At 50.7% G+C, this 22761-nt stretch overlaps 1 protein-coding gene across 1 annotated transcript in view; it reads right to left on the bottom strand.

Moving 5' to 3' along the window:
- Positions 1-13517, bottom strand: part of CLPB (ClpB family mitochondrial disaggregase) — an 87775-nt gene extending 74258 nt beyond the window's left edge. The window contains exons 1-2 of the mRNA XM_088140382.1: positions 12838-13517; positions 9322-9373 (exon numbers count right to left, since the gene is read on the bottom strand). Of these exons, the coding sequence (XP_087996508.1) occupies positions 9322-9373; positions 12838-13438 (653 nt within the window). The 5' untranslated portion in view covers positions 13439-13517. The remainder of the gene's footprint in view (positions 1-9321; positions 9374-12837) is intronic.
- Positions 13518-22761: the final 9244 nt, after the last annotated feature.

Raw genomic sequence — 22761 nt, forward strand, 5'->3', positions numbered from 1 at the left:
AGTATAAAATTCTCAGCATGTATTCTCACTCATGTGCTACTATCACAGTGATTCTGGTGCATTAGATAATTTTAACAATGCTTAATTCAAAAAGAATCACTTGAGTTTAATCTTATGCTATGCATTTGCAACACTCTCACATTCTGAAAGCTCAGCACATATTCTGATGTAAAAAAAGCTGTTTTTTGTTTTTGTTTTATTTGTTATCATTACAAAGATGTAAACAAAATGAATCTGAATAATAATATCACAAAAAATAAATCACATTTGGAATACACGAAATGTGAAAACAAGCAACTTCATTGCTCTTATAAACAGGATGCTTAATATTTCAATGAGAGGGGCCTTGAAATATTTTGAAAGCATCTTCTGTTCCAAATTATTCATAAACACATTTCTTTCCCTTCCATAAAGCTTACCAAAGGAGCAAGTTTTCATTTTTTTTCCAGCTTGCAAAATTTAGCTGTGCAGTACAACACCATATAATGAAGAGATACAGAGAAGATGTATATAAATTGGGAGCGGGGAAGGACTGCTGGTATACAGTACAGTCCTTCTTCCACACCTGTGGGTAATCCCATAGCCATGTCTCCTCCTCACTACACCTGGGTCCTCCAAAAGAAACCATTCTGAGTTCCTGCTTAGCCAGCGTCCTCCTTTTAACCATTTTATCTCAAGCCCCCACCCCTCCACCCTGCTTGGGCTCTCTACTACTGCTGCAATACCTGCAAAACAGCCCCCCAATAGCCACTAGATAGAAGATCCATGAGGTTGCTTGGAAAGGACCTACTGGGATCTGGGATGAGATGCCACCATATATTAACACAATATTTTTCCAAAGGATTATTTAATTACAGAAGAAGGTTGGGACCTAGGGAAGGAAAACAAAAATAAAATAGCTGTGTTCAACAGGTACAACAGTGTGGATTCCTATCTTTCTACCAGGTTCTGTGGTAAGTCTTATATGTCTCATGTTCTAGCCAACTCCCAATGTGTTGTATCACCTGGAACCCCAGAAAGCCAGGGAGAACCCTGGTCTCCACTGTGCCACAGAGGGCACTCAGGGACAACCATGTTAACGGCCCACCCCATTTCCCCCTCCTTCAGCCAGGGAGCGCTGGCTCTAGCTTCTGCAGTTCCACCAGAACACGGAAGAACCAATTTATTGGGGACATTTATATGGCAAATAACTCTGGGCAGCTCACAATGCAAACAGATGCCATCCCCCTCCCCTGCAGAAGAGGAATGATGCCACAGAACCAAGTCATGGGGGGATCTGTACTTCCATTCTCTTGCTCTCTTCGGTGTGAATCAGGCGAGACAGTGCAGGATCTGCACCAGTGTCTGAAGGCAGGAATAGGTGGATGGAAGGGCAATAAACAGAGATTGAATTGTGGTCAGATACAGGTGCTGTTGGAAGGCAGTCTGGGAACTTGGAAGAGGGAAGATGGCCTGTTCTGGGTGACTGGGTACTCCAGAAGCCAGATGGCAGCAAAAGCTAGGAATCTCTATTTGCAGCTTCCGCTGCTTCTCCCGTCATGGCCCTTCCTGGACTAGAGCAGACTGGACCCATATCCAATTACTTATTTGAGCCTTGAGCACCCGCCACAAAAACCTCTTCAACCACGTGAGGACCCAGACCGCTCTGCTGCATCACCCAGCTGACCGAGGCTTCTCCCCCCTCCAGCGTCAACTCCCACACCTCCACCTGCTGGCAGGTACAATCAGGGATAACTGAGCCAGACACGCACTGACCACGTCCTCAGTCCTCCCGCCTGTGGCAAGAGAATATACGAAGCAGCTTTAACTTCCTGCTTTTTTTCCAAGACAGAAAAAATAAGGAAAACAATCTGTAGCAATGAGATTGGAACCAGCACCCTTGCAGAGTCAGGGGTTTTATTTCTATTCACCCATCTCAGTTCTTTTTCCGTGGCTCCTCTTATCCCCTGGGGAGGGGAATAAAAAGGAGGCAGCAATGGAGTTCGGAGAGAAAACCCCTGGTAAGTTGTTCACATCACACAGCTGACTGGAGGGATCCGCCTGATAGCCCAGAACTCTTTATAGCCAGCCCTAACCTTAACCCCGGCCCCGAATTAGTTGTAGGGGTTAAATAAGTTGATTAGCTGTTTGCATGACACATAAACCCTCCCAACCCAGTTAAGTATGCTGTGTGCACAGGGCCACACAGTTCCAGAACTGGCTTAATCCAAGGCAAAAGTGAGTTTTTGAGACGGCTGGAAAAAGCTCCTGGAAAACCGTAGCTGCTAAGTTGGAAAAAGCTCCCACAAAACAAAACAAAACAAAACAAAACAAAACAACACAACACAACACAACACAAGCACCACCAAACAGGACTTTGCGGCTACTTCAAAAGTCATATCCTGTGCATACACATTCATAGCTGCTTTACTCTGCTTTCTTTCCACGTGAATGAGGTGCTACACCAATCCCAGAGCGTGAAGGAAGTACAGTGGAACCTCGGGTTACGAACTTAATTCGTTCCGTGACTCTGGTCGCACCCCGAATTGGTCGCAACCCGAAGGAAATTTCCCCATAAGGTTCAATGTAATTACCGTTAATCCGTTCTGGCGTGGAGGACAGGGAGGCGGCTATTGCTTGGAGGGAGAGTCCCCCTCCCTACGACCACGTGTCAGGGGCAGGAAAATGGCCGCGGACCACGTGTCAGGGGCGGAAAATGGCCGCGGGCCACGTGTCAGGGGCAGAAAAATGGCCGCGGACCGTGTCACGGGAGGGAAAATGGCCGCGTATCCTGCTCGTACCCTGAGGCGGAGTTCGCAAACTGAGGTAAATTTTGGCGGCCAGAGCTGGTCGTAACCCGAAAAGTTCGTTAACAGAGGCATTCGTAACCCGAGGTACCACTGTACTTCTCTTCTAATTGTTAAAGTAGCTGCATCTTTTGCTAAGCTCACATGACTGCTTTCAAAGTCGCTCCTGACACTCTCTGTGCGTCTGTGCCTGTGTACGCCCAGGAAAGAAAGCAGAGCAGAGCAGCTATGAATGTGCATGCACAGGATATGACTTTTGAAGTAGCTGCCACAGAAAAATGGAGCTGCTTTAATGATTTGCAGAAAGGTGCTTTCTTCATGCATTCACATGTTGCAGAACACCTTGTCCAAATGCTTTGCACAGGCAACTGCCTATTGTAATAGGGATGCACTTATCACAAACTGACTGAACTAGTCCAGTGTCCATTACATACACTCAAGAGACCCTCAAGCAATGAGGGTTCCCTAGCCTAGCGAACCAGAATGCTAGGGACTAATCCTGGGAGTTGCTGCAAGCCCCCCCCCGCCCCATTTTAGGCTAGTTATTATCCAGACTTTTTATCCATATATTTACTCTGTGCCTTCCACCCACCACAGACTGCACCTTTCCGCTTATCTACAAGGGAATCTGAGACTCTAAAAGGAATTGGACAATTTTTTTCCAGCAAGGACAAGGCCCTAGGACACACTGCAAGAATACTAACGAATTCTGATGGGTGCCCTAAGTTTTATAAGGATGATTCCCGTATTCCTATTCCCACACACACTTGAATTGTGATACTGAGAAAAGTAGTTAATGGAAATAAATAGTGTGAGAACATTTTTTAATTCAAAATGTTCTGAGCCTGAAAGGTTTTTTTAACCTTTTTTTAAATTGATTTTTTTAATTAAAAGGTCCAACATTATGGAAGGATTCCAACATTATTCCAGGTTTTCTGAGCATGGTTGAGTTGGTAACAGCACCATTTTGAGAATGAAATACCTATTTTAAATTCAGAACAGGGCTATTTCAAACTGAGAATATTTCTGGAATGGTTGAATCACTTCTGGTATGGTAGAAGTGATAAATTTCGAGCTTGATATGCTCAGAATTCTAAATCTTTTGCATAAGCCAAAAACAACTACAGAATGAAAACTGGTATGCTTTATTTTTTTCCAAACTTGCCTATCCTAAGTGAACAAACCTGTGGCGAGCATGCCAAAAAGTTCCCCCAGCCAGCAAATCACTTACGGGCACCAACTAGCCCTAAAAAGACAGCGAAAGGTTGGAGCGGCGGGATGTGGAAGGAGGAGGCACTCCAGTTTAGTAGACAAAAAGAAAGTCAAAGTCGAGAAAGGAACAACTGTGTTTTACAGTAATGTTCCTCAACCTGCTTGGAAAAGTTGACAGAAAAAGAGGAAAAGGACACCCAGTGGCTTCAGTTACAACAGCAACGAATGCACCTTGAGACTCTTAAAAAGCCAGGTTGAGGTTGGATCATTCTGAACAGACTCTATCCACTAGTCGCTAAGAGCGCACCGACTCGGCGATGCTCGCTCAGCAATAAATTCTCAACCTGCTGCTCTCTAGAGGTGCTGGACTGAGGTTCCCACAGGTCTAACTAGCACGTTTATGGGAGGTGAAGTCCAGCTTCTCTGGTGGGCAACAGACTGGGGAAGGTTGCTTGAACATGGTGATGAAGCTCATCACAGCTTCAGGCTGTCTAGAAAGATGAACTGAAAAACTACAGCACCAGTAAGCCGCGTAATTTGTGCTGATGGTTCCATTATAGGCGTTTTTTAAAAATCAGCATGTTGATGCTGAGCAACTTAGCTCTGTGAAACGCCTGAACTTTATGTTTGGGGGGCTCATGATCATCATTAATATATTCCCTGTCTGATTTAATCACAACAAATCAATATAGCGATGGCCACTGCTCAGCTCCTAGACAACCAAATGTATTTACCAGCAAGGGCATTTTATTGCTAATTAAATAAAATTCTCTGATCAACCTTTACGGATGTTTACCCACATTTTAACTAAATAATGCCCAAGGAATTTGGTAGAACTGCTTCTGAAGAGGCCCATTCCCACATATACTGTACAAACTCTAGCCCAGCTTTTCCCAATTTGGTACCCCCCAAATGAATGAGGATAACTCAACTGCCAGCTAAGATTACTGCCCATGTTGTTTGCAGATTCTGTGAACTGCACTCCCCAAACATCTCAAGAACATCCATCAGGCTACAGAGAGCTGTTCTAGAGGAAGGTATTTGCAGGAGAATATTTACCTCCAGTTAATGCCTCTGTTAGTATCTACTGCCATCCAGTCACTTCTTTAATGCAACAAAAGACATTGTGGACTTGCAGGAAGAGTGCATTTGTATTCTACTATTGTATTGTATTCTAAAACCAATTTAACATTATACAGATAAAGTTCAAACGGAGTGGCAAGCTGCTCACAAATGAAGCAAAACTACATTAAACCATAGCTTGTTTCAAGTTTGCCCTGTGAATGATGACAAGTGAGAATCAGGGAAGCCTCAGAGAAGCCCAAGGGGGCTGTTGGAGGGCTGAGTAGGGCAGCGGAGGAAGCAAGCAGGGTGAAGGTGCCTGTCCAAGTGACTGCAAGATACACTTCTCTCATTCAAACGCGCGCACACACACACACACACACTCTTAAGCTGCAAACTGGGGGTATCTTCTAGAAAAAGAGATTGTCAAGAGATGCTGGTGAGCAAAATAATAGGGATACCGTGGGTAGCAGCATTATTTTTAAAAAGATAAATTCCATGCCAGGATTCTCAGGAAACAGATGACCAAAATGCCTTTGTATGGATTAACAGTGCAGCCACACAAGGAACACCGGCTATATTTGTACATCAAACCTAACCCGATGACTGAATTATGCTAGTTTTTAAGTTGGAGCAATAAAGTAGCCAAATGGGCCAAGTTCACACAACATGCTAAATTACAAAAAAATCTAGCCAAGTACATCTGCCTGGTCTTTACCTGTCCTGGTCACTGGGTCATGTGAACACAACCACTATGTTCAGCTGTGGCTCTCCCTCCCCCAAAGCACGGGAAGGGAAAGCCAACAGCAGTGTGACGTTAGCTAGGTGCTTCTTGGACTTCTGTAGCCCAGCCATCAGGTGGTGGAACCTGGCTCTAAATGCTGAGGATGGGGCCAGCCCACCCACCCCGTCTCCATCCCACCATGCTGGAACAATTTCACCCCTGTCAGGAAGTAAAGAGATCTGCTTGCACGAGGAAGACAGAAGAGCCTTATGGTACTTCCCAGGGGCTACAAACACTTCCCTAATGGGAATCTTAGTGAGCCAACTCTGGGCTAGTAAGCCCATTCTCCCCCGCCGCCCAGTGCACCAGCAACAATCTGGACCAAAGGCCTTCCAGTGAGGCACAGTACTCTTACAGCAGCCAGGATGTGTTTCTGCTTCTAAGCAGCCCACCCCCAAGCCCCGCAAAGGCAAATGACCCTGAGACCTCTCTGGGCATCTCCTCTTGCAGCACAGGCCCTGTGCTCCCCCCGCCATCCCCCACCGCAAGACATATGGAGCCTCTATTCAGAGTTCTGGCTGAGTGACTCCGGGTAGCTCTTGCTTAAAAGCTGAAGCCCAAAGGGCATGTTTGGTTTTGTGCTCAGGGCTGCAAGCCACCCGCTTCACCCTCCTGGCAGGTGAAGGAAGAGGAAGCTGGAAACTTGAACTTTGGGCCACAACAAAGCGTCTGTTCTGGGTAGGCAGATACATCCTATTTCTTCTCCCAATATGTTACTGTTTAATTGCCAGGCTGGCTGAAGATGCCTCTGCAAAAATCTCTGCAGCGCATCTGCAAGAAAACGGTCTCATCAAACCAGTTGGGGCTGGCCCCATGCCAGCACCTCCAGGACCACCAAACTGAGCCTCTGCACTTTACATCCCAAGGCCAGATATTATTTGGCTGAGAGCCAATGCTAAGACAGCTTTCACAGAGACTATTAAAATTAAATCTGGGTTTCTTAGATAAAATTGACTAAATACGCCCATTTTCATGTTGCTAGAAATACCAAACAGGCTTTTTTCCAAGCACAAGAGGAGCCATGCTCTGGAGGGAACGTGGGAAAGTTGCCTGCCTACAAAGTGGGTGAAAAATCAGCAAGTCACGAGTTACAGCAGTGCTTAAAAGTTTATGAACCCCTTTGAATTAAATAAATGAGTAAGTATGATGTTTCTAACTCATTTGTTTAACTGAGTGCATTTTATCTAGTTTTAGGACTTGTGTGGAGAAAAGATCACGTTTTAGGTCACATTTATGCAGAAACACTGAAAATTCAAAAGGGTTCACAAACTTTTAAGCACCACTGTAGAAGTCTCAGGTGGCGCCTGCTCCATTCCAGCCCTGGAAGGAACAACTAGACATCAGACACCCCCTTCACTAAATGCTGCTGGGGCCAGTGTCCAAGAGGAAAAAAAAATCACATCTAACCAAATAAGCCCCCTTCCCAAGGAGTTTCATTCAATTCTTTAAAAACGTGGTCTCAAATTAATTCGCCATCCCCTCACTATCTCCAATTTCTTCCACGTTCCTCCAAGATCATCTAGGAAAGTGAAGCTCAGCCAGTGGTGGGAGGGAGGAGACCGGGGCTGCCAACCACTTGCTCCTTCCTGCAACTCCTGCCAAGGGCCAGCTTGCTGTCCATCAGCAGCCTTGATGGAGGCCAGGCTTCGCCGGGCACAAGGGGCTACTTCCCAAGAGACACCAGAAACGAAGGGAAAACGGCTGGTGGCTGAGCCACGGACACAAGGAATCATTGTGTCCCAACCTATGCAAATGCCTCAACGCTCTACTCTTGGCAGAGCGCTGAGGCATTTGCATATGTTAGGACACAATGATTTGCCATCAGCTTCCGATCTTGCAATGGGACAAGCAAAAGTTAGATCAGTGATTTTCAACCTTGGCAACTTTAAGATGTGCGGACTTGGGTCGAGCAGGAGGGGTATGCTGCGGGTCCTGTCTACTAAGGAGTTCCATCTGGAAGGACCCAGGAGGCGTGTCTTTTCTGCTGTGGCCCCCGCCCTATGGAACATCATTCCCTCTGAGGTGAGATTGGCCCCATCCCTACTTGCCTTCCAGAAAGTCCTCAAGGCATGGTTTTTCCATCAACCTTGGGGGTCCCATGGTGAGCTGGCAAGATGGTTGTGTGATGTTAAGTGATGGTTGTCTCTCCTGCTATCTTGAGTTTTTAACTTTTTCTGTTTTTTCTTAGGGTTTTATGATGCTTATTGTTTTTATGTATTGCACGTCACCCAGAGTCACATTTTGAGAGATGGGCAGCTATCTAAATTTGTTAAATTAATTATTAACCAGAATTCTGGCGGTTAAAGTCCACCCATAGTGTCTGGGGAATTCTGGGAGTTGAAGTCCACACATCTTAAAGTTGCCAAGGTTGAAAATCACCGAGTTAGATCCTACCAGCGTCTGGAGTAATATACAGCCTGTTGGCAAAGATCTCAGCCCTAACGTGCAGCAAGTGAGGACTACGAGGAGGAGGAGGATGTGCCATCAAGTGGGTGTCAACTCTTAGTGACTACATAGACAATTTTCTCTAGGAGGACGACAAGGAATCTCCTTGAAATAAAAAAAAGCAGGGGGATGCTGCTTCGTGCCTATGGACTTAACTATGGACTTAACACAAAGCAGCGGCTGGGAAGCAAGGTGAAGATGCTGGCCTGGCTCTGGACGCTTTTGGCAACAGAAGGAACCACTGATTGGGGAGAAGAAAAAGTGCTGTGCAAACAAGGACATGCACGAAGAGTCCTCCTCCCCACCCAGGAATAAAAGCCAAATCAAGGCATCTGGGTCTAAAGAGGACCCACGGCAGAAAATCAGGCTTAAGCACAAGCTGCAGTGCTGAAACGTTACTCTTAAAATATGACATGCTGGCGGGAAATGCAGGCACGTTCTTCGTAAAGCACAGGAGGTAAAGATCCGCTGGGCAGAAGGGCTTCTCCATCTGGCCACCGGGATCCCACATCAATGCATCCGAAGTAAAGCAAACTTGGACTGTCACATTTTCCATGTTTTCAGTATCCAGTACGTCTGGAAAGATCCTTCCTACCCTGGCTGCTAGGAACTGAATCACAGGAACGGTCAAAGGACCACAAGCAGGCAAAAAACAAAAACACATTCCGTGCATCGTGTGCCTCTGTGAACTCCTCTCCCGAAATGGCCCAGGTACATCATGGCAGTGCCACAGGACAAAGTCAGAGCAAAGGAACCAGAAGGAACTGCACATGAGGAAGAAACGGGCAATGTGGAAGAAGAAGCGAGGGAAAAAGGACAGCTAGAGCTAGCTTTGGATGACCTCTGAATTATCTCTAGCAAGTGAGCCAAGGGACATATTTCAGGGGAAACCAGGAGCCTCATATACAATGTTCAGCGCCAGCAATGGGCGCAACTGCCCTTCCAGATAGGTGTGCAGGGCTAGCAGTGATTCCAGAGAGGCTCTGCTCCCCTGGGCATTCTGTTCACGAAAATGTCTCAGCGATATCTCACCTTTCCACTTCAGGAACGCTGTTGAGCCGCACAGCTTCCAGCAGGGACTCTTCTGAAAAAGACAGGGAGAAGGAATCATGAGAAGCAGGAGGGGACCTGTGCCAAACCCTCCCAGGGAAGGAGAATGAGCCAGCAGTCCCGCCTGCAGCACGTACCGGGGCCCGAGAGCCCTCTCGGCCTATCAGATGGGCCGAGTCTGCCTCACGGCCAAGAACCTGACCCTGGACCCAGCCAACCTGGGGTAGCAGGGCTAGCATCTCCCCCAGCCCCCAACCTTGAATCAACTGGTGCTACCAGAAAGACAAAATTGCAGGTCTCCTCCAACAGTTAATCAATAGAACAAGCACTGCTCATCTTTAAATATACCTGCTGAATACCAGGAGGCGAAAGGTTATTATTTTGATGCATATACCACCCAGGGATTTTTATCCTGAAGTATGGCTTATAAAAAACAAATAAAACAAACAAGTGGGGCCTTTGAGACAAGACCCTTGCTAATCTTCTTAGTTTACCAGCTTCTTCCCCCACTCCCCATGCTACATTCATAAAAAGAAATGGAAATGTTTCTTTTCAGTTTATTTTCAAAGATAACTGACTGGTTGTTTTGCCAAACAAAACTAGAAATATGGCCTTCCCCAGGATAAGATTTTGGGAAATGAGGATTCACACAGTGATGCAAATGTCTGGCTTCTTGCCTAAGGCAGGACTTGAACTCATCACCTCGCGGTTTCTAGCCCAGAACCTCTAATCACTCTACCAAGCTGGCTCTCACTCTGAGCCGTAGATACAGTTAAAAGGCAAAAGCCATATATCTCACAACATTTTTTTCTTTCCTTCACAGTTTGGGAAACTGTAGCAATGACTTATCAGCATTGGCCAAATAGACATAGCCTTGCTTTACAGCCACCTTCAGACGCGCTGCGAATGTGACTCCCCAATCCCTCCCTCCCACCCACCCACTTGGACAACGATCCTGCAGGCTGGGAATTTTAGAAGTTGCAATTCCGGCTCCCCAGATGGGGAAGACTTGTTTGAAGCCAAGAAAGTTTGGCTTGCCCACCTCCCATTCAGACATTTACAAATTGTCTCCTCAAGAACTCATCACAGAGGTTCCACTCCTGAACTGCTGTATCTGTTTGGTGGCCATGTGCCACCGCAGGGGTTTAGAATCAGAACCTCCTGAGAGCTGTTCTGCTAAGATCTGGCCCAAGGGTGGGTCTGAAAGGCACTCAGCATCCCTAGCAGCTCTTTGCTGATGGCTATTTTGGGGAGACGGCCCTCATTCGACTTGTGAAACGTATCCTTGGGACAAGCCAGGAGCAAGATGGCTTGAGTGCAAGCTTCAGTGCATCAGGCCTATGAGTTTTGCTGCTCCCTTGGGTACAGAGAGAGGCAGCCTATCCCAGGCTAGCTGGAATTTGGATGAAGCGAGTAAGAGACTGGCACTCCAAAGCCAAGGCAGGCAGGTTCTTGTTTAGAGCAGAAAGGGCCTGGTGTTGCTGCTTCCTTAAGGGAATCTTGAGAAGGAGAAGGTCTGACTAAGAGCCTCCCGTTGGGGAAGGAGTGAGAAACCAGTGGCCTTCAGGGCAATGAAAAACAGTATTACATCACTGCTTCTAAATCTGCACCCAGCTGGTCAGAGGCTCCTGAAGCAATGAGCAAGGTTTGAAAGCAATCTTTACAAGAACGTTCATCTCTCAGAGAAGAAGCAAATCTAACCCTCTTACAACTTTTAACAATAAATGACTGTTTAGCAACTGTTTAGAATGGGGGAGTGAAAGAACAGGAACACAGGAGGACCAAGGTAAGTTTATTTTCCCAATGTGGCTTGTACCATCCCCAAAATGCAGCCTGCTGCATGCCACAAGAGGGAAGTGTGTACCTATCAAGAGAAGAAATCTAAGTATTTCTGATTTTGCCTCCTCTGGGTTACAACATCTCAATGCTGAGGGGGAGAATTAAGACACGCTGCGGCTGAGAAGTTGGGGTAAAGGTAGAATGCCAGCAGCAAGAAGGATTAACTGTGTTATTGTCCTTGACTTGCAAGGCACTGCCTGCCTGTTTTTCAGAGCCAATCAGAAAAATATTACTATCTAGTCGCTTGTAAGGGTAAGAAGGCCTCCAGTCTTACTGGAAAAATATACTGAGTGCACACACTAAAGTTTGGGAATCTCTGGCCAAACTTCCTGAAATGGGCCTCCCATGATAATTTCCCCAGTGATATGCAACTTCTTTGTGTTTTAAGATCAAGTGCTTGGAAATGTACATTATATCCGCCCAGTACTGTGGCCCCTGACAGGCAGCAGCATTCCAGTTCTTCCTCAACAACCCTCAAAGAAGATGAAGCACTGGTGATGTGACGCAGAGGCCTTTGTCGATGAAAGAGGGAAAGGACCAAGGAAGGAGGAAGATAAAGAGCCGGCAAAGGATTTGCAGTGGAGCTGCCCTGCCCGTGGCTGCCTCTAGTCAACCTTGGCTGACATCAAAAAGCTAGGGCTGTGCAGTGCTTCAGAGGATGAAGAGGCGTGCTGCTTTTTAAAGCAGCTGTGTCTTTCCCCTGATCCCATGACAGGGATATGCAGAGGACACCTATGCAGTATCAGGAAAAGACGTGGCTGCTTCAAAGAGCTGTAGACGATGCTACGGTTGCACACTGCCACGCACTTTTTCTGACTTACTTCCAAAGCAAGGCACAGCCCTACTGATTAGGGCTTGAATAGGAGACTACAGCTCTTTGAAGGGGGGTTGTAGCTTAAACTGTGAAGGAAAAGAATGTTCCAACCTCTTCTATGCTGTTCCAAAGAAAACGTCATGGATGTGTTCAAGAAAGCAGGTGGCAACATAGCCAATCTTGGTGATCTCAAAGTGTAAAGGAAAGTCAGATTTGGAAAGGAGACCACCAAGAAATCCTGCTGCCTAGTCTGAAAAGTGGAAACAACGTTCTTGAAGAAGACAACGATGAACCACCTCTATAGACAAGAAAAGCTTGTGAAAATGTCCACGAGGTCACTGAGAGTCAAGCCTGACTGGAAGAAGACTTTGTGGTATCATTTTCCCGCTTTGCGTAAGGGGCAGCCGTGTCCAGCTCTAGAGAGAGCAGCCCCCGGGGCTCTCCTCGGTGCGAAGGATCCATCGTTACTACCACGCAGGAGCAATTTCTCCTCCTCCTCGAGACACCCCCCGTTCCTCTCTGCCCTAACCGAAGAACACCCCGAAAACTCTTAATATCCAGCCATCCTGAGACTCTCTGGATGGACATGGGGACCCCCACTGATGTAGGAAGTCCACCGCCCCAAGCCGAAGTCCCATTTCGCAAGGAGAGGATCTACTACAGTGCTAGATCCCACTGCTCGGCAGGACCCCAGGAAAGCAGGCGGAACCTCTGGGTCGAGGGCAGGGCGCCTAGGGCCCGGGGCAGCTGCCCGTCTCTGGCTCTGGGGTCACAGCCGGAGGGCCTGGGGCGCCCTCCCCCGCCCAGCCCCCCGCGCCCCCAATGCTAACCCTAACCCTAGTCACCTTTCGACATGTGGCCCCTGCTGTAGCACAGGGCCAGCCCGGCAGCCGCGGCGGCAGTGGCGGAGAAGGCGGGGATCCGGACCCGGCGGCTGTGGCGCTCCCCGCGCCGGTGGCGGCCCGCGTGCTCCGGGTTGGGCCACAGGCGCAGCCTGCTGGACGCTCTGGCCACCGGGGCCGCCTCCTGGACGTCCGCGGGGGGCTCCTCTTCCGGGCGGCGGAGCCTGGGCAGCCAGCCGCCCTCGGGGCCCAAGCCGGGCCCCGCCGAGGCCCCCCAGGGCTCCGGGCTCCCCCTGCCGGCCCCGCCGCGCCCCAGCAAGTCCAGCTCGCCGACGGCCAGCGGGTGCCCCCTGGGGGCCACGTGCCGCCGCTGCAGCTTGGGCCCGCTCTCCGCCGTCCGGAATGGCAGGGCGGGCACTCGGCGACCTCTAGCGGCGTCTGCGGGGAAGTGCAGCTCCTTGCGCTCGACCAACCGGGCCGCGTCTTCTCGGCGGCCCAACTCCCGCGCCGAGGCCCCGCGTATCGCGAACGGGCGCCTCGTTGTGGCCCTCAGGAGACGCGTGAGACCGGGCGGCATGGGCCTGCTCATCAGGCAGGCCAGCATCTCGGTCCTCTCCGGGCCGGCCACTGCCGGCCACCTCCTCCAGTCACCCGGGAAACCAAGATGGCGGAATCGAGGGCGCCGCTGCGAAGGGGACGTGCGCTACGCAAGGAGAAGCGGGAGGGCGCTCATGGGAGCTGTAGTCCTCGGGCTGGTCCACCTCTCCCTCCTCCGCGGCGTCCGGCGATGGCAGACTACGATTCCCATGGACGTGCGGGGGCGCATGCGTAAACAAAGAGGCGCTTTATTGGCGTCACCGCCAGACGGGAAACGTAGTCGGGAGGGGCGTGGATAGTGGTGGCGGCCGCGAGGGCAGCGCCGCAGCGATCCCGGCTCTGCGGGTTCGAGACCCGAGTGGAGACCAGGGGACGGACCGCGGGGAAGCCACTGTTGGCTGGAGCGGGGGAGTTCTGCTTCTGGGCCGCCCCTGCGTTTGCTTGCGGGAAAGGATAGTAATAGCCGAGGGCGCCAGCCCAGCGCCGACCGTAACCCTTCCAGCTGCATGCTGGTGCCACCCCGGCCACGTTCGGGCACAACCAGGGAGATGCGTCGGTCTGAGTGTGTGCAGATTAGTGGCTTGTGTACGCCCCCCAGTTGGCTTTGTTTATCATCCAAAGCCTTGTGCAACCTTCCCAGAAAAGGAGTTAATCCAGGAGCCAGTTAAGCATGTTGTGGAAATGTAGCCACTGGGTGTCCCTAAAGCAGTCTTTCTCAACCTTGGCCGCTTTAGGATTCCCCAGTCAGTAAGGGATTACCTGGGGAATTCTGGGAATTGAAGTCCACTCTTCTTAAAGTGGCCAAGGTTGAGAAACATTGCCGTAAAGGCTACTTTACAGGATAAGAATCGTGCTTATTTATTTATTTTTAATTATTCATTACAATTTTTGAACTGCCCAACTGCTGAAACTCTCTGGGCAGTTTACAATAAAACGCATCAAGAGGTGCGATTGGAGTAAAAACGTGCCATAAAACCAAATGGAAAGCAAAACAAGGACACTGTACAAACGAGGCAGCGTCATTCAAAATCTGAAACCGTACAAATTAAAATGCCTTTAAAATACAGCTAAAAGCCAATTAAAAAGCCTGGTGCCCAGTGATGCGAATGGAGGGAGGGCGTTCCGTCAATGGGGTGCTTTCTCCCTGGTAGAAGCCCACCTCACCCTATTTGGCCAGGGACCTGGAGGACGGCCTCAGTAGATCATCGTAAGGACCAGCCAGGTTCGTACGGGAGAAGGCACTCCTTCAGGATGTGGGAGTCCCGGATGGGAAGACTTGAGATGGCGGAGGAGGTGGCGATGCCGCTTGTAGGACGAGGAGGGCAATGCTGCCAGCTAGAATAGACGAGGGGAGGAGGAACCATGTGGTGGGGTTCAACTCCTCCCTAAGGGGCGCTTTCCGCCGATACTCATGAGAAGCCTATGGTGCTCCTGGGTATGGGTGTCAGGGGCCCTGAGAGAGAGCAAGGGGGACATGGGTCTGGAGATGCTCCTTCCATGACCCTGGTGTTGTGCAACGACCTGTCTCTGGAGGTTCCCTTAGCTCAGTGTTTCTCAACCTTGGCCACTTTAAGATGTGTGGACCTCAATTCCCAGAATTCCCCAGCCAGCATAGCTGGCTGGGGAATTCTGGGAGTTCAGGTCCACACGTCTTAAAGTGGCCAAGGTTGAGAAACACTGGTTTTGCCCATTCCTTATTGGATTTCCTGGATGCTGCTTCAAGTGGGCTTTGGGGAGGTGCTTTGGAGTGGACTGTTTAATTGTTGGGATGTGTTACTTTTGTCCTGCTTGTTTTTACTTCTGTATTTTGACAACATGTACATGCTCAATCACAGAACTGGGCTGATGGGTGTTGGGGCTTTGTTCTACGCTGATTTTAAACTGCCCGTTGGAGATATTTTGCAGTAAATGGGAGTAAGGACAAAAGACCTTTCCTTTGAATCATGAAAGCAGCTGCCTCTTTTGCACGGCTCGTGCAACTGCTTTGAAAGAGGTTCCCGGTTGTCATCACATATAGTGAGTAGACAGTCTTTCCTCTGGGACGGCCAGGGAAGCAAACAGCCTCTGCCTGTGGGAGACAGCCACACAAGCTTTGCAAACGAGGCAGCTGCTTTAATGATTCCCAGAGGGCTGCTGTGTTGGTGTATGTGTGCTGCCAAATGCCTTTTTAAAATCCTTTGCACAGTTGTAGCACAAGCAGTATTTGCTACCTGCATTTAAATTATGTGAAATAAAATGTAGCTTTCACCCTGGCTCCTGGTGGATCGCTGAAAGCCCCATTGTGGTTTTCACCTCAGGAAGAGGTACACACACTTGGCTTTATGGATTGTTTCTTGCCTCAGCCACAGATGGCCGGGTTCACAAAACACAAGGCAAGACCACGGAAATCACACGTTGGAGAGGCAAGTTTTGAACAGGGGATATCGCCTTTCACATTCTTCATCCCTGCTCATCACACCTCCATTTCATTTCTTTTGGGCTGGGCTCACACAACACACTGGATCAGAAGCTCACCAGATTTTAGCATCATGTAGTTTGCAAACCCAGGTTGCTGGCTGCGGTATGATGGGAGTTATAGTCTGTAGGAAAAAGCTGTTGGCGTAAGCTTCAGCTCTGTGTGGCTAACTTGCATCATGCTGGGGTTCAAATACAATCTTCTTGTCTTGCAGATGCAAATTAAAATAGAAATAGACCGAGGGGCATGCTAACGAGGGGCAAAGTTCTTTTGAAGCACCCTGTCCCTGATGGTGCCGGTGGCAGCAGGCCCGGGAAGCCAGCAAAATTCACAGAGCAACGCCCTGAGCCTCCTGCGGGAGAGAGGAGGGGGTGTTGGCAGTTGCCCTGAATTCAGGGGAACCTCCTTTTGCAGGGCTGACTTATCTGGGCAACGCCCAGCACAGATGAAAGCAGGAAGGATGGTGGGGTCTTGGGGGAGATTGGCTGGCCTGCCTGTTCAACACGAGCCTTAATCCTTCCAATTAGCCCTGCAACTTCAGATGAGTTAGGGCTGCGTGGACATGTCAGCACCACAAGGCGGACCAGATTAAGAAACGAATACCATGTAGGTCAGGAGTACATTTATTGCAAAACTAGAGTCACAGAATCTTGCAAGTCTGAGCATGTTTTGCATGTCGTGTTCCTCCCTTCCTCTTCGCATCAACTAAGGAGGGGCCTTTCTCAAGTTATCCTCTTGTCCTGGTCAAGCCCCTCTTATCTGACTGTTGCCTTGGTAGCAGCTCTTCCTCCTGTCCTTCAAGGCCACTTCCTATACCTTATAACAGTGTTCCTCAACCTTGGGAATTTTTAAGAGGTGTAGACTTCAACTCCCAGAATTCCCCAGCCAGCATGGCTGGCTGGGGAATTCTGGGAGTTGAAGTCCACACCTCTTAAAGTTCCCAAGGTTGAGGAACACTGCCTTATAATGAACATTATCCCCCTGGTTTTCAAAGCACCTTCCCAGTGCAGAGGAGAATTCTCAGGGAAGGGAAGCCCCACCTTCTTTCTAAAGCTTGCCAGCCAAAGGCCACCTGGCTCTTCCCCCGCAGAAGCCCCCTGCAGCTCCCCTTCCTTCCCTCCCATGGGAACGGCCCAGGAGATCTTCCGGCTGCCTTTGGTCTCCCCGCTCAGATCCACCATGCATGGGCACAGGGCTTGGGTACGTGCGAGCCTTCCTGCGGCTTGGTGAACAGGGACAACGAGCTCCAAAGAGGATCATGTGCCTGTCCCTTTTCCCCTTGAGAAGAGGCACTCCAAGTGTAGCCAAACTGGCCGGCCAGTATAGCACTCGAATAGCAAGTGTGACTATGTGCATGCAATCTTCTGAGTGTGCTAATCTGGCCATAAATCCGTCTTGGGAGGGAGGGAGGGAGGGAGGGAGGGAGGGAGGAAGACCAACCCTGCTGAGTTCCTCCACTGGCAATTGGGGTCCAAGCCCAGCTCATTTCCCCCACATTCTCACCTCCCCTTTCTTCCCCTGGGGGTGTGGGTCCTTGGGCAGCTCTCTCTTGCAGCATGCCAGTGAGGCGCTGTGCCCTCCTTCAGCTGCTCGCAGCCTGGCCTCGCAAGCTGGACAAGTCAGTTTCTACTGATGCGCCCACCACCAGTGATCATGCAAAAAGTCTGGAATGGGGGCAGCTGTCTCGGTTCCGATGCCTCCAGAGATGTTGGACAGAGCTTCCCTCATCTCCAGCCAATGGCTCTACAGCCTGGGGAAGATGGGAGTTGTAGTGCAAGAGCCTGGGGCCAAGAAGGCTGCTCTGGAGAGCCTCTGGAACTAATGTATTGCTCCTCTTGCCCACCACAATCAACAGTGCTGAAAATAGCATATCTTATTCATTCCTTCAGGAGCTGTCCGGCTCCAAAATGACCGTGGGTCGTTTACACTTAAAAAAGACCGAGAGAAGAACATCTGCATTTGGATAAGCCGCACACCGACCAACCAGCCAGGGCTCCCCACCTCCCCTGCCCCAAGGCCTGGGAGAAACGCCACATTTTTCAGCACTTTGGGAACGTCGCCAGGGTGGGAGCCAGGCGGATCTCGGGGGGATCTCGTGGCTGTGCCGTGACAGAGAAGGGGCAGCTCCTGGGTCCCGCTGGAAGGCCTTGCTTGATTGAGGGGACCCGCTGCTGACCAGCTCTGCGGATGGGCAGTGACCACAGGAGACAGATGGTCCCTCAAAGGGTGTCTTCTCTCCACATCCCTGCTTCCCCACTTTCCCCAGTTTGAATGGCTTTCTTCTGAATCTGAGATTGTAAAATCTCAGATTTATGAGGCGGAGAAGCAGGACACCGTCCACGCCCCTTCCCTTCCTTTCTACCCCTTGAAGGCCTTTTCTGCAGGACTCCCTGCTGCGCCCATCCCAGTTGCTCTCAAGGAAGGGCCGGAGGGTTCGACTGGGGGAAGTGCTTTAATTGGGATAATTGCAGGGGGTACTGGGAGACCGTCCAGAACAAGCCTTGAGAGCAGAAGGGGGTTTTCGGTCCAGAAAGTGATGTGCAATTTCTTAGGCTGTGTGGAGGGATGAGGAAGGGAGGCGGTCAGTCCCCTCGCTGGCAGGAAGCCCCCTGGGATGTGCCTCAAGGGAGGGGTGCTGTGGCGCAGGGACCTTTCTGGACCTCCACATGTTTGGGCCTCCAACTCCCATCATGCCCAGCCAGCCTCGCTCGTCTGGACGGGTGTCAGGTGGGGAAAGGACCAGAAGCAACCTGGTAGGTCCAATCCCGCTGAGCCCCCAAGCCCTCTTGGTATAAGAAGCCAGTCATCGTATGCAGCCATGCAAAGTGTTACCTGAAACTGATGCCTCTGCAGACAAGCGAGAGCCTTGTGAACGTCGGGGGAGGGTGTTGCACATGTGTGCAAAGCCCTTGGTGGTCACGCACGCATGCACACAGGCAGACATGTGCTTTGCACCTCTGCTCTGCCAGAGTGCTGGCTTCCGCCCCAGCATGACTCATCCCTGCAGCCTCTCGGCTGATGTCTTCCCCGTCTGGCTGTGTTCGCGGGGACAGCTTGCCACCCAGACAGTGTTTCTCCTCCTCCTCCTCCCGCGTGCTCCCCACCAGGAAAACAAATATTGGCAGGGAGGGACGGGCCTAGTGGGGGCAGCCAGCGCACAGAGCCCAGCAAGGGAGCTGCCGGCCCCCCTTGGACCCCTTAATGTGCCCAGCATGCAAGGGGGGCGGCTTCTGCAACTTGCTTCCCCTTCCCTTCTGCCAGCCCCAAGCAGAGGGCCCTGGCCAAGCCCCAGGAAGGTCTTCAGGCCAGAAAAGCCCCCCATCTGCTGTCCCCCCGCAGAGGGTGTCTCCCTCAAACCCAGCCCGGTCTTGCTCAGGGGTGGAGCACAGCCGCTGCAGCTGTGGGGTCAGTCCTCACCCCTGGGCACAGCTGCAAAGAGATGCCAAGCTCCCCACCACAGCCCCCCAAGAGCTACTGCCATGGGGGGGCAGCCTTTCCTGCAACAGGGTTCCTTCTGCACCTCCCTCCAGGTCTGCTTTTCACAACCTGCCTGCCGATGCTTCCCAAACCACAGGAATTCTGGGAGTTGAAGTCCACTCATCTTCAAGGGGCCAAGGTTGAGAAATTGCACTCAGCTGCTTTGATTGTCATGTATGGTCTCCTCTTCTCAATGTTCATGATTTGTTTCTTCATGTTTATTGTTTCTTGCTTTTGAAGCGTAACCCAACCAGAATGATTTGGAGCTGGGCAGCCTCTAAATGAAATAAATCAGCACCCCCACTCCCACCTCAAGAGTGCCTCTGTTCACGTGCAGACTATCTACTTCTTGCCACATCAAGCCACCTCTTTTGCGCATCTCCATCGCCTGCCAGCCGGACATGCCAGGTTTTAGAAATCAACCCTTACATGAAGATGCCTTCAGGCCCTGGGTGGCTGTCGGGACTGTGGTTTCGGTTTGCGCAGTGCTCTTAACTTGGGTATTGAGCGAAATCCCTCCTTCTGAGGTCACACCAGACCCACAAAAAAGGCAAGAGTTTGCATTTTGGGCTAAGCCACCCCAAAACAAATACAACCGAACCAGGGTTAGGTGTAACCAGGGTTAGCTGGTGTGTGTGAGTGCAGCGGCTGCAGACCCACGTTGTGCAGAGACAGCTTTTGGTCTCTGGTGCAGAGACATCTACAGGGAATGGTCAAAAAAGTCAAGATGGTGGCCATGGTGGTGCAATGCACATAAAAAATGGGCGGAGCGTCAGTCCCACCATCGCGGCCACCATCTTAGTCGAGGTGTTTGACCACGTCCTGCAGAGATGCTGCTAGAGGCCAACAGGCTTGCTCATCTCGCTCAGAAGCAGTGAGACGTGGTACATCCACAGGTTGCCAAGAGGAGAAATGCAGCTTTTTGTCGGCTGCAAGAAACATGCTTTCGCATCTGTGCCCTAAGCACGCGCACCTGGCATTCACAGCAGGGAGGTCCTTTTCACCCGGGTGTCTCTGTGGAAGCCAGCCATCACCCAGGGTGCATCTCCGTGCGCTGCTTTGCCCCTTGAATATGAAGCACTCAGTTCCTAGTGACGCATCGTGCACTTTTTCCAGGAGTGGTTTTCCACCACCTTCTGCCAGAGTGGTTTTTCACTTCCCGGCCCAGCTTGCGGGCCTGAGATTTCTGAGTGGTCTCCCATCCAAGGTCTGACTCAGCCACACTGGGCCAGAGGCTCCCACCAGTTGCTGTTCTGCCCCTTAATCTAGTCCAGAACAGAAACAGGCTCAACATGTTTGCCACGCCCGTTCCAGGGGAAGCAGAGAAGGTGCAAGCCTGCCCAGGCCCGGTTACGAGCCAGGCCCGGAGGCTGCGGGCAGCACTCGCTTGACAGACCAGCACCTGCCCAAAGAGATAATGCACATGTGTGTGTCGAGTGCGGGTGTGGAAGGGTTTGACCCTAACCAGCCCATTCTGAACTCTTCTGCACCCCGCTGGGAGGTGGCCAGCCTGCAGCTCTTCCATGGCTGAATTTGGGCACCTCAAGATCTGGTTTCCTCCATCTGAGGCAGGAAAGCTGCCGTGTAAGCCCTAAAATAGACTTAGCACAGGTTTAGCCCCACCCCAAAATTATGAGGGGGAAACTGAACATCCCTTCTCTCCACCTCCTGCAAGAGGCAACCCTACTCAGCCTCTCACGGGGGGTTCCCCCACCTACATTCATTTATTAAAAACAGTAAACCGTCCAATAACTGAAGCCCTTTGGGCGGTTTGCAATACAACGCACAAACTGGCCTGAATGGGTGCCCTACTCTTGAAATTTAGGATGCTTGCTAAAAAATGAAATAAAAAAAAGAGCGGGGGGGGGTCCACCAGCAGCAACCCCGTCTGTTCCCCTGAACCTGGGTTTTCTATGGAAATAGACCAGGGTGTATTTAGTCCAAACTGGACCGCAACAGTTGGCTGCATCGCATCCAGGCCATTTCTGGAACGACGTTTCTCTGGAGGAAGCTGTTCCTCCTAGTGCAGCGTTGCCAAGAAACCAAAGCGATTCCAGTATGTAACACTGACTTCGGAGGCATGGAAGAGGCAGGCAGAGTTCTCAGAAAAATGCCCGAAAATAATGCATGATGAGATGAAGAGTAAAGGTACCCTGATGGTGATTCCCCAAATTTCTGGGCAAGTGCTGAAGAAATGAGTTGGCCTTCAAGCTGCTGAAAAACCTCCCTGTTTTTACCGCCCAGGATTAAGCTTGCTGCTGCCCCTTATGTTCTTTTGCAAATTCTGAGAAATATCCCTCTTTCTAAATCCTATAGAAAGGATTTATCTGCAGCTTAAAGGCACACCCCCGAGCCAGGGCAAGAATAATCCTGCCTCCCCCACTCCGCCCAGAGGACGTCTGCTACCAGAGTCAGGGGCTTGGCTGCCAAGGCCCAGCTGCCCGGGTCCAGGGCCTCTGCCAAGTCCATGCCGCAGCAGCGGGTGCAGGGGGGCCTCCCTCCCCCGAGTGCCCAGACGATCCGTCTGCAGGAGCGGAACGGGCGCTGCCTGGGAATCATGGCGTCGGCACTGGGGGCACCTGGGATGACGACGGGTGTTCTGTGTCCATGGAGAGGAAGAGGTCAAGTGTCCCCAAGTTAAGCTTGGCTTGGGGGTCTGAATCCCAGGCTACCGCGATCATCCAGTCTCCCCTCAAGATTTACATTTCTGGTCTCTGGATCATTCTCGCTTTTTTCTGAACCTGTTCCCGTGTGTCTGAACCCTCCCCAAACAGTGGGAAAAAGCAGACTTTTTTTCTTTGAACAGAAAATGCAAGTAAAAGCACAGCAGAATCCTAGAAGGTACTGAGGTCATCTAGCCCAGCCCCTCGCCTAGGGCAGAAACCCAATTCAAGCGTTCTTGACACGAGGCTGCCCAGCCCTGCAGAGTCAACCATCTCCCTGGGATGTTTTCCGCACGGTCACTTTCCAAGGTTTTCTCGGGAGCTGCTTGCTTAGAATTCAGGGCCAATATTCTGCATCCCGGTTTCTGTCACCTTTGAATCTTCCTCTCTGTTGCTACATAAGGAAGAATCAACTTTAGGACTCCCTACGAGTGGCGGAATATAGAAAGTACCGCCACCAGAGAACTCTTCTGCCCATCACCCCAGAAGTGAACAAACCTGTTTGCAGATAGTCCATAATGGGCTCTGATTGCGCAACACGCAAAGCATGTTTAGTGTGGCTTACTGTCTTGTGTGGGCTCAGCCACCGTGCTGCTTAACTCATGGTCTATGGCTTAGCGGCTTGTCCAAATCCAGGCAATCATGGCTATTCAGTAAGCCATAGTTAATCTTCTCTGCCGTTGCCCCCGCCCTATGCAATACTCTCCCCGCCAGAGGTGAGGTGGGCCCCCGCCC

This window comes from Python bivittatus, unplaced genomic scaffold, assembly GCF_059951505.1.
Source record: "Python bivittatus isolate LINGU-HERP-01145 unplaced genomic scaffold, Pbiv_v1 ctg000340_np1212, whole genome shotgun sequence".
NCBI classification, from domain to species: domain Eukaryota; kingdom Metazoa; phylum Chordata; class Lepidosauria; order Squamata; family Pythonidae; genus Python; species Python bivittatus.